The sequence below is a fragment of the Mobula birostris genome, chromosome 19, assembly GCF_030028105.1.
Source record: "Mobula birostris isolate sMobBir1 chromosome 19, sMobBir1.hap1, whole genome shotgun sequence".
NCBI classification, from domain to species: domain Eukaryota; kingdom Metazoa; phylum Chordata; class Chondrichthyes; order Myliobatiformes; family Myliobatidae; genus Mobula; species Mobula birostris.
Genome location: NC_092388.1, coordinates 7128120 through 7139558, shown reverse-complemented (window position 1 = coordinate 7139558; position 11439 = coordinate 7128120). Strand labels below are relative to the sequence as shown.

Below are 11439 nucleotides of genomic sequence, written 5' to 3'. Positions count from 1 at the left end.
AGCTCTGTATTCAGTTTTAAACGGAAACAAGTCTGCAGAAGCTAGAAATCCAAAGCAATGCACACAAAATATTGGAGGAACTCAGTAGGTCAGACGGCATCTATGGAAATGAATTAACAGTTGTTATTTCGGGCAGACACCCTTCTTCAGGACTGAAGAAAGGGGGAAGATGCCAGAATGAGAAGGTGGGGGAGGGGAAACAGGTTAGCTGGAAGGTGATAGGTGAAGGCAGGTGGGTGAGAAAGATAAAGGGCTGGAGAAGGAAGAATATGATAGGAGAGGATAGTGGACCACAGGAGAAAGGGAAGGAGGAGGGGACTCAGGGGAATGGGCAGGTGAGAAGAACTGAAAGGTCAGAGTGTGGAATAGAGGAGGGGAGTAGGGGAAATTTGTTCGCAGGAAAGAGAAATAGATATTCATGCCATCAGGCTGGAGGGTACCCGGATGGAATATAAGGTGTTGCTCCTTCACCCTGAAGGAGGATATGGATCAACATGTCAGAATGGGAATAGGAATCAGAATTAAGATGTTTGGTCACCGGGAGGTTCCACCTGTGGCGGATGGTAAAGAGGTGCTTGACAAAGTGGTCCCCCAGTTTACGACGGGTCTCACCAATGTAGGGGAGGCTGCATTGGGAACATGAGATACAATAGACAGCCCCAGCAGATTCATGGATGAAGTGTTGCCTCACCTGGAAAGAATGTTTGGGGCCCTGATTGGAGGTGAGAGAGAGAGAGAGAGGGTGGTGTGTAGGCAGGTGTAGCAGTTAGGCTGCTTGCAGAGACAAATGGACAAGGGAATCCCAGACGGAGCAACCCCTCCGGAAAGCGGTGGTGGGGCGGGGGAAGGTAAAGACATGTTTAGTGGTAGGATCTCTTTGGAGATGGTGGAAGCTGCGTAGGAAAATGTGTTGAATGTGGAAACTGATAGGCTGTTAGGTAAGGACAAGAAAGACTCTAACTGTCAAGGTGCCGGGAAGATGGGCTGACTGTGGATGTATGGGAAATGGAGGAGATGAGGGTGAGGGCAGCACCAATAGTAGAGGGAAGGAAACCATGTTCTTTAAAGAAGGAGGACATCTCTGATGTCCTGGAATGGAAAGCCACATCCTGGGAACAGATGCAATGGAGGCAAAAAAATGAGAAAAGGGAACAGCATTTTTACAGAAGATAAGGTAGGAAGAGGTATAGTCGAGATAACCATGGTAATAATCTGTAGGTTTATAAAAGATGTCAGTTAACAGTTTGTCTCCAGAGATGGACCAAGTGAATTTAAGGGCAGGGTGGAAATTAGAGGCGAACTTGATAAAATTGATGACCACGGCATGGCTGCATGAAGCAGCACCATTGCAATTGTCAATGTAGTGGAGAAAGAGTTGGGGAGTATGACTGGGGAGGGCTTCGAACATAGACTGTTCCACATAGTCGATGAAGAATCAGAATCATAATTAGAATCAGGTTTAATGTTGTCAGCATATGTCATGAAATTTGTTAATGCTGCAGCAGCAGTACAATGCAATATGTGATAATATAGAAAAATTGTGAATTACAGTATAGATAGCTATATCAAATACTTAAGTTGAGTAAGTAATGCAAAAACAAATTAAAAAAGTCATGAGGCAGTGTTCATGGGTCCAATGTCCATTCAGAAATTGGATGGCAGAGGGGAAGGAGCTGTTCCTTAGTTGCAGAATGTGTGCCTTCAGGCTTCTGTACCTCCTTCCTGATGGTGACAATGAGATGAGGGCACGTCCTGGGTGGTGGGGGTCCTTAATGATGGATGCCGCCTTTTTGAGGCACCGCTCATTGAAGATATCTTGGATACTATGGGGAGGCTAGTGCCCATGATGGAGCTGACTAATTCTACAACTCTCTGTAGCTTACTGCAATCCAGCGCAGTAGTCCTCCACCCCTATGCCAGACTGTGATGTAGCCAGTCAGAATGCTCTCCATGGTACATCTGAGGAAATTTTCAAGTGTTTTAGGTGACATGCCAAATCTCTTCAAGCTCCTAATGAAATATAGCCGCTGTCTTGCCTTTTTCATAGATGCATTGATACGTTGGGACGCGGTTAGGTCCTCAGAGCTATTGACACTCTGACAGAGCTGGGGCCCATGTGAGTGCCCATGCAACCCCTCAAGTTTGAAGAAAATGGGAGGAGCCGAAGGAAAAATTGTTCAGGGTGAGGACCAGTTCTGCCAGACAGAGGAGGGTAGCAGAGGAAGGGGATCGGTTGGTTCTTTTGTCAAGAAAGAAGCGAAGAGCTTTGAGGCCATCTTGATGGGGGATAGGGACTGGGCATCCAGGGTGAAGATGAGGCGGTCAGGGCGAAAGAATTGAAAGTTACTGAGGGGATTGAGAGCATGAGAAGTGTCACAGGTGTAGGTAGGAAGGGACTGAACCAAGGGGGATAGAACGGAATTGAGATACGAGGACACGAGTTCAGTAGTTCTGTATTCAGTTTATTTTAATGTTGGTTTGTTCACTATGTGCGGTGAAACATGATGTAGGTGATCATGGTCCTTTCGTGATTGTTCTTGGCTCGTTTTTCTACAGAAGTGGTTTGCCATTGTCTTCTTCTGGGCAGTGTCTTTACAAGATGGCTGACCCCAGCCATTATTAATACTCTTTGAAGATTGTCTGCCGGGGGTCAGTGGTGGCATAACCAGGATATGTGATATGCACCAGCTGCTCATTGGGCCATCCACCACCTGCTCCCATGGCTTCACATGACCCTGATTGGGGGGGGGGGGTGAAGGGCTAAGCAGGTGCTACACCTTGTCCAAGGGTGACCTGCAGGCTACTGGAGGGAAGGAGCACCTTACACCTCTTTTGCTGGAGGGGTATTTTACTGCAGCTGGAGAAAATATTCTTTTGTTGTTGCTGTGTAGAAGATGCTTGACAACGATACAAAACAGGGAGGCTGTTTAGGCTCAGTAAAGCAGATGCTGTTTGGCAAATTCACGCCAGACCTCCCCTGGCAATTGTGACATGGTTTCAGTTTCCATTTCCACTGTTTTACTTTGTGAGGAAATCAATAAATTCCTTCACAGGCCAATACACTTTACTGCTTATAAGGATATTGCCGGGACTGGAGCACCTGAGTTAAAGGTTGAATACGTTCGGACTTTATCCTCTGGGGTACAGGAGAATGAGAGGAGATATGATAGAGGTGTACAAGATTATTAGGCGTATAGATAGGGTACATGCAAGCTGGCTTTTCCCACTGAGGTTGGGTGAGACTAGACTAGAGGTTAAGGGTGAAAGGTGAAATATTTAAGGAGAACGTGAGGGTGAAACGTAACTCGGAGTTGGACAGTGGAACAAGCTACCAGCAGAAGTTGTGGATGCGGAATCGATTGCAACATCTAAGGAAAGTTTGGATAAGTACATGGATGGGAGGGGTATGCAGAGCTATGTTCTAGTGTGGATCAATGAGACTGGGCAGAATTAACAGTTCAGCACGTTCTGCTTCGCTCCATGACACTATGACTACACTTTTCTCGGTACTACAAACAACTACAAATAAGTAAACAACTTCTCCTCCACCAGCAGCCTTCGGAACAGTTCTCGAGAACACTATTCCTTCTTCTCACAATATTTGTTTTGTAATTTATTGCACTTTTTAATGTCTTTGCACCGTACAGCCGCAAAACAAATTTCACAAGTCAATAATAAACCTGATACCAATTCCTTTTTTTTTGCACTATTTATTTATTTTGTAATTTTAAATCTTGGTATTGTAAAACGCAAATTGTACATCAGACGTGTCGCTGATGATCCTGGGGACAGTACCTGTTTCACAGCGGTCTGGCCGATTAACAACAGGAACACTTCGCTAGTAAGGAACTCCGTGGTCGCTCGGTGGGCGGGGCGAACTCGCTCCGGAGCGTCATGGCGTCACTGCGTGACGTCGTTCGGTGCATGGTCACATGACGCCGGCCCAAACCGCCGCGTTGACGTGACCGGGGGGTGTGGTGACAGCGGCGGAGAGAAAGGTGAGCGGAGGCCGGTCTGTAAATGGAGGGTGGTCGGTCCTGAGAGCCCCTGCGGTTGGCTCGGCGCAGGTCACCTGGTAAGTGAGCGGGAGGTCGGCACGGAGCCCAGGCCTGTGTGGGGAGGGGGGTTTGAGCTGGTTGTCTCCGGTTGCTGAAGTCCCGGGGCTAGGATGGGAGGAGGGGAGGATGGGAGGCGGGGAGGTGGTTCCCCGAGAGATGCACCTGATCGGGTAACCTGGTGGAAAACGTCCCAGGTCGTAAACTACTGGTTAATTTTGCATCCTACTCCGCCAGCGTAGATTAAGACGTATAAAATTGGCATTGAAGTAGGCCGTTCAGCCCACTTCATTTATGCTAGTTCCTTTGGTAGAGTTGACACGTTCATACCTTGCATTTTGTCAGTAACTTATCTTCCTTGATTTTAAGTAATTTTTGAGTCCCCGTGTAGATCTGTATGGGATTAGCTTGCACTACCATTTCTGGCTTTGTAACAGAAAGTGATACCAATAGTCAGTCGAGCCAGGCGGCGCATGTGGAGAGAAAAAGTGAAAACATTTCAAGTCTTTTACTGTCGATTATGATTATCTTTATGTTCACTAGAGGGATATCGGAATCATGTTTATTATTACTGACTTGTATGAAGTGAATTTTGTCGTTATAACTATTCTGTTAAAATTTCTAAACATTTTTGAAAGCAATTTCCACTTTTTTTAATACGGAGTATCTTGTTTGGGAAGCTCTACTATTTTTAATGTATGATGATCATATATCACAAGGAAATTTCTTCCAAATATGATATGGTATTTTATAAGTTGTTTTGGAGTTCATTGACTTTGACCCTTCAGAACTACCAACTTCGCTGCTGTAAGCAGACACACCCAAAGGTTAATTGCCTTCAAGTTCCTACTCCCAGATTGGAAGAAACTAAAAAAATAACCTTGTCGAGTTCATTGTTTTATTTTTTGAATGATTGTCTGAGGGATGGTGGGGAAGGAGCAGATCAAAATTAGCTGGACACAGAGGAAAATTATGTTTGGATGAGTTGCAGAATTGCAAGATTAGTTTTATGTATTGCAGTGTCCTCAGTGGAGAGATGTAATTCTGTATAGAAATGTGTACAGTTTAAGGGGGGGTCTAACTTTTTAAAGTATACTTAGTTTGACATATTTCTGGATTATTGATATAGTGACAGTTGTTACTTACTTTGGCCTGAAATGTTAACTGTTTATTCAGTTCCATGGATGCTGCCTGACCTGCTCAGTTCCCCCAGCATTTTGTATGTGTTGATCTGGATTTCCAGTAGTATTTATGTTTATTTATTAATATTTTTATTTTCAGTTTGTCTTTTGCACTTTAGTTGTCAGTCTTTGATTATGTGTAGTTTGTCATTAATTCTATTGAATTTCTTTGTTGTACTGTAACTGCCTGTAGGAAAATGGATCACAGGTACATAGCATCATATAAATATTCACAAGAAAGTGATGAATATAAATTTTGTAGTTTTTGCAAGAGAGAACACAGAACAACAACAAAAATCTATTTTGGTGCTACGTGATCAGAGTAGTTAACTTTTCTAAATTTTAGTGATTAAGGTTTTGACGATTGGTTTAAGAACTACGTGGTTGGAAAGAAGTAGCTGTTCTCGAATCTGGTGGTGTGGGTCTTAAGGTGTACCTCTTGCCCAGTGGTAGTTGTGAGAAGTAATATGGCCCAGATGGTGGGCATTTTTGCTTTCAGTGGTGGCATGGGATGTACCCGTGATGTATTGGGCTGAAGGCGTTACTCTCTGCATCTTGTGTTCCTGTGCACTCAAGTTGGTATACAGTACCAGACCATAGTGCAACCAAGTCAGGATACTTTCTACAGTACTGTAGTTGGGATTGAGAGAAATAGATTATTACCGAGTGACAGAAAGCAGGGGTTTTAACATCTGGATTGCTAAAAGAATTCAGCAGTGACACAACCAATATTTAATACATGTCTGGTGCCTAAGACTTTTGCACAGTACTGTATTTGCCAACGTGGAGCGGAGAGCAAGTTTGTAAATCTGGTGGGAGCAGAGGATGTTGGGAATGGTGAGAGTGGAACACCACGGGAGGGGTGTGGGACAGGTGGCAGAGGAGGGGAGTTAGGCCCCGGGGGAGGAGATGCAGACATACCCAGCCCTGAGATACCAGGCAGGGTCATTTGATTCCAAACAATTGATTTATTGATCATTACAGAAAGACTGTTGCTTTCCACTCTCAGTCTGCTGTAGTGACCCATCTCAGAATCAGGTTTATCATCATTGACGTATGTCATGAAATTTGTTTTTTTTTTGGGGCAGTAGCAGTACAGTGCAATACGTATTTCTTAACAGTGCTTTGCAGAAGTCTTAGGCACACTAGTTTTATCTATATCCGGATATTAAAAAACTTCTGCATAGTACTGTACAATAGACTATTATGAAAAATTAAATATAGATGGACTGGCAAACAACCAATGTGCAAAAGAAGACAAACTATGCAATAAAAATAATACAGAGAACATGAGTTGTAAAGTGAATCTGTGGGTCACCTGTAGAGTTCACTATTTTTTATTTGTATGGTTTGACTTTTGCACAGTGTCGTTTGTCAGTCTTTGTTTATGTATAGTTAAATGAAGTTATCCACAGCAGATCAGAAGCCTGTTGGTTGTAAGGTAATAACTGTTCCTGAAGTTGTGGTGTGGGCCCTAAGGCTTCTATACGCCCTGTCTGATGGTAGGAGTGAGAAGACAGCATGGCCTGGATGGGGGGGGGGGGGGGGTCTTTGATGATGGAATGATGGATACTGTCTTCTTGTGGCAGTATTTGATGTAAGTGTACTCAGCGGTGGGGTGGGTTTTGACTGGGATGGACTGAGCTGTATTCACCACTTGCTGTAAATCCATTCCTCTTGATACCAGAGTAGGTGGTAGAGAGTATGCACTGAATGAAGAACTTCTAAGACTGGTACTAGGAAGAAGATCAAAGAGAAAATTACTTTTTAAAAAGATGTTGACAGCAAAAGTAGAGCAGTTGACACTTTTTTTCTGGTAATATTTTGTTTTTCTTGTAATGTTATGGAAGTGAATTTGTATTTCTTAACAACAGAAAGGTTTTTTCCAATTGGGCCTGCAGACTTTTCCTGCCATTCTGGCATTGATGTATTCATGCACATTGTATTCCATATCCATGCTTTCACCTCTAACTTTATTTTTTATTTAATTCTTTATTCTTTATAGTTGTTGCATGTCATGCCCTGACCAACACCACACCAAGTTCCCAGTATATGTCTATGGCAAATTGAGTTGATCGTTGATGATCATGGTTTGATCTGCATCAGGTGTTAGTCACAGACTCACAGAACACTGCACACAGAAACCGGCTCTTTGGCCCACCCAGTCCATGTCGAACTATTACTCTGCTCAGTCCCATCAACCTGCACCGGGACGTTAGCCCTCTGTACACTTCCCATCCATGTACCTATGCAAGTAGCTCTTAAATGTTAAAATTCGCCACTTCTGCTGGAAACGCCACACCCTCACCACCCCCTGAGTGAAGAAGTTCCCCCTCATGTTCCTCTTAAACCTTTCACCCTTAACCACGTCCTCCACTTCTAGTCTCACCCACCCTCAGTGGAAAAAGCCTGCTTGCTATCTATACCCCTCATCGTTTTATGTATCTCTATCAAATCTCCCCTCATTCTCCTAGGCTCCTGGGAATAAACTTCTAACCTATTCAACCTTTCCTGATAACTCAGGTCTTCAAGTCCTGGCAACATGCTTGTAAATTTTGTCTGCACTCTTACAATCTTTCCTGTTGGTAGGTGACCATAACTGCACACAGTACTCCAAATTAGGCCTCACCAATGTCTTGTACAACTTCAACATAACATCCAACTCTTGTAATCAATGCTTTGATTTATGAAGCCCAGTGTGCCCAAAACTTTCTTTACAACCCTATCTACTTGTGATGCCACTTACAAGGAATTATGGATCTATATTACACAATCCCTCTTTGCCAGTTCTCTGAAACCTAGAGAGAACTCGCTGCCCATCAATTCATTACCGGACAGCAAAGAGAACCAAGCATATACTTCTGAGTCGAACAATGCACGCATGTTCCCTTGTGACTACTACAACTCAGCAGACACTTGACATGCTTTGGGCATGTGGTGTCGGCAAGTTGTTTGAGCTGAGTGTGGAAGAAAACAAAGGAGATGGAGGTTAGCAGGATTGATTAACATCGAAGAGCCACTGTGGAAACCAAAGGTTGGCATCAGGTTGTCTTGGTGACTAGTTCATTTGGTCAATTATTCAGAGGAGTCTCCAGTTCAATGGTTCAATTTGATTGCAGAGAATGTATACAGTATATCACCTGAAATCCTTACTCTTCGCAAACATCCACAAAACAGAAGAAAAACCCCAAAGAATGAATGAAATAACATTAGAACCCCAAAGCCACCCTTCCCCTCCCATGCACAAGCAGGAGCAAGAGCATCAACCCCCCCCCCCACTTGCTCCAGCAAAAGCATTCATCCTTCACTACCCACCATGCAAACAATAGCAAAGCCCCTAGAGACCATCAAAAACTACTGTCCATCCCAACACTTTGACATCTCAGGAAGGCTCTCTCTCTCTCACTAGCCAGGGAGAGAGAAATATCACTCCTGCATCGGACAGGAGGGGAGACCAACAGCTTGCTGTTTCGATGTTATAATCCGCAGCGTCGCCTATTTGAGTTTCCCTGACTCTAGGACAGCAGACTCTCGCTCACTATTGCCTGCCTGCTATTTCGATATTTCAGTCTCCTGCAATGCTTCAATCAGCGACATTGCTGAACAATCGGGTCGTCCGCAGGGCTGCGCCCGATGGTGCACGTCTTCCAGGCTGCACCTGGAGATAGCGAAATGCCAGGCCGCTTGGCGAGTTCCAAGAGTTGAACCCATAGTTGGAGTGCAGCTGTAGATCTCGGACTGACAGGACCCCACCCACCTTGAAAAAGGACAAAGAGACATGAGAAGAGGAGAAATCAAACTGTTCTGCAGACGAACTGGAATAAGTCGCCCAGGTCCTCAGAAACATCTGTTGCCATCTTTAGCTCCTTCCATTCTCATTTGATGGTACTTGGAATGGGAAGGAAGTATGAAGATGGGATTGTAAAAATTCAGTTTCTTTTAACGGACAGAAGCTGATGGTGCCACACGGCTGTGTGGCAATTAGCATAAAGCTTTACAGTGCCAGCAATCACGGCTCAATTCTGCCACTGTCTGCAGGGAGTTTGTACATTCTTCCTGTGACCTCATGGGCTTTCTCCGGGTCCACTGGTTTCCGCCCACATTCCAAAACTGTACAGGTTAAGATTGTTAAGTTGTAGGCATGCTATGTTGGTGCTGGAAGCGTGGCGACACTTGCAAGCTTCCTCTAGCACATCCTTGGACTGTGTTGGTTGTTGACATAAATGACACATTTCACTGTATGTTTTGATGTTTCAATGTAAATATAACAAATAGCTGTAGGGCTAATATTTAAAGGGAAGACTGGGCTTCTCTGCTTGTATCCAAGTATCTTTGCTGTGTGGTGCTGCTCAATGAAATTGAAAGCTGGTAAAACATATACTCTAAAGTGGATGTATGTTCAAAATAAACTAATCCTTTCTGCGATAGAGAGCATGTTCTGCATCAGGTTACTGGGCAGATGGACATAATGCAAAAATAATTGCTTATTGAACAGCATAAATAACCTGATGAAGGGTCTTGGCCTGAAACATCAACTGTTTGTTGCTTTCCATAGATGTTGCCTGACCTGCTGAGTTCCTCCAGCATTTTGTGTATGTTGCCAAGTGACCTGAGAGTTTGATTTTGCTTTGCTTATCTTTGCATATGTCTTGAACCACATGCAAAGCTGTTTTCTTGAGGGATATGGCCTTCAAGTTTACATTTATTTTTTATTTTGATTCATCAATAGTATGCAACGCTTGGAAGAGAGTGTTCATTGGTGAGACTCTGAAGCTGTGAACATGGAAATACTAGGGGCAGAAGATGATATTTCTATTTTGAATCATGAAGAAGCAAGTCCTGAAGCAACACCTTTCAGGTATAGTCCTATTGTGGGTTCTTCAGGCGATGAATCTGTTGGTTCCCACTTTGCACTTGTCACAGCCTACGAAGATATAAAAAAACGATTAAAGCAAACGGAGACTGAAAATTCTTTCTTGAAGAAAAAAGCTCGGATGCTGGAAGAAAGGGTAAATTATTTTGTGTTGAACTGTGAAGTTTAAGATTAGAGTTAATTAATGTCATTGCAGATTAATATTTGGCAATTTGGCTCCAGTGCCTCTCTTTTCCCCTTTCATTTTCCACCTGCTTGGTCTCCCCTGGAATTATTGTAAGTATCTCACCTTCACCCCATTGTTTGTTTATTCTCATTTTATACTCTGTTGCCCCTGCCCCCCACCTTCTCTCAACCCCAGTTGTCTCTACTCTATTTCAGATCTTACCGCAAAATGTAGATTAATGATACTTTGACACTGAAAGATTAATTCCCTATTATTACTTTCCCAAATTCAGTCTGGTTTTATCTTGTACTGAATTCCTGGATATAGTAAAAAGGAAATATGGAATGCATGTCTGAGGGAAATCTCAATGAGACATTGAGACATGGACATTGTGTAGGCAGAAGGGATTAGTTTGGGTCACCATTAGATAACTGATTTAATTCATTCAGCACAACACTGTGGGCCGAAGAGCCTGTTTCTCTGCTGTACTGTTCTATGTTTTATGAAACAGATTAAAGGCTTTTAAATTCCTATTTGTGTTGTGAATATTGTTAGCAAAGTCTGTATTTATTATCCACTTGTAATCAACTAAACTGAAACGCTTGGCCAGTTTGGAGGACAGTGAAGAGGCACAGTGGTGAGCCAAAAGATAGAGCAGTACAGCACAGGCCTACACTGTTGTGCTGGACCAATTAAATTTGTGATCAAATGCCCAGCTAAACTAATACTTTCTGCCTACACAATATCCATATCCTTCTGTTCTCCTCACATTCATGTGCCTACCTAAACGTCTCGTAAAAGTCCCTAATATATCTGCCTCTATCACCATCCCACCCAGCGCATTCCGGGAGCCCTCCACTCTGTGTTTTTTAAAATAAAAGCCCCTCACATCGCCTTTGAAATTACCCCCCTCACCTTAAATGCATACCTTCTGTTTTATTAGACATTTCGACCCGGGGAAAAAGCTATTTTCTGTCTACTCTATCACATCCCCCCAATCTGCTGCTCCAGAGAAAACAAACTCTCCAACCTCTCGTTATGGCACGTACCTTCTAATCCAGGCAATATACAAAGCCTAGCTACTGTCTCGAACTGCTGCAAGTGAAATGGGCTCGAACATTTAGAAACAGCAATGATAAAGGCATCTTGAAAATGTGGTCTTTC

General features: G+C 43.5%; 1 protein-coding gene across 2 annotated transcripts in view; it reads left to right on the top strand.

Moving 5' to 3' along the window:
- Nucleotides 1–3800: 3800 nt before the first annotated feature.
- azi2 (5-azacytidine induced 2) overlaps nucleotides 3801–11439 on the top strand; it is an 86434-nt gene continuing 78795 nt past the window's right edge. The window contains exons 1-2 of one of the 2 annotated variants that reach the window (XM_072283181.1): nucleotides 3930–4075; nucleotides 9966–10245. In XM_072283181.1, the coding sequence (XP_072139282.1) occupies nucleotides 10018–10245 (228 nt within the window). In that variant the 5' untranslated portion in view covers nucleotides 3930–4075; nucleotides 9966–10017. Of the gene's footprint in view, nucleotides 4076–9965; nucleotides 10246–11439 lie in introns of both variants that reach the window. The other variant, XM_072283182.1, reaches the window with a different exon arrangement.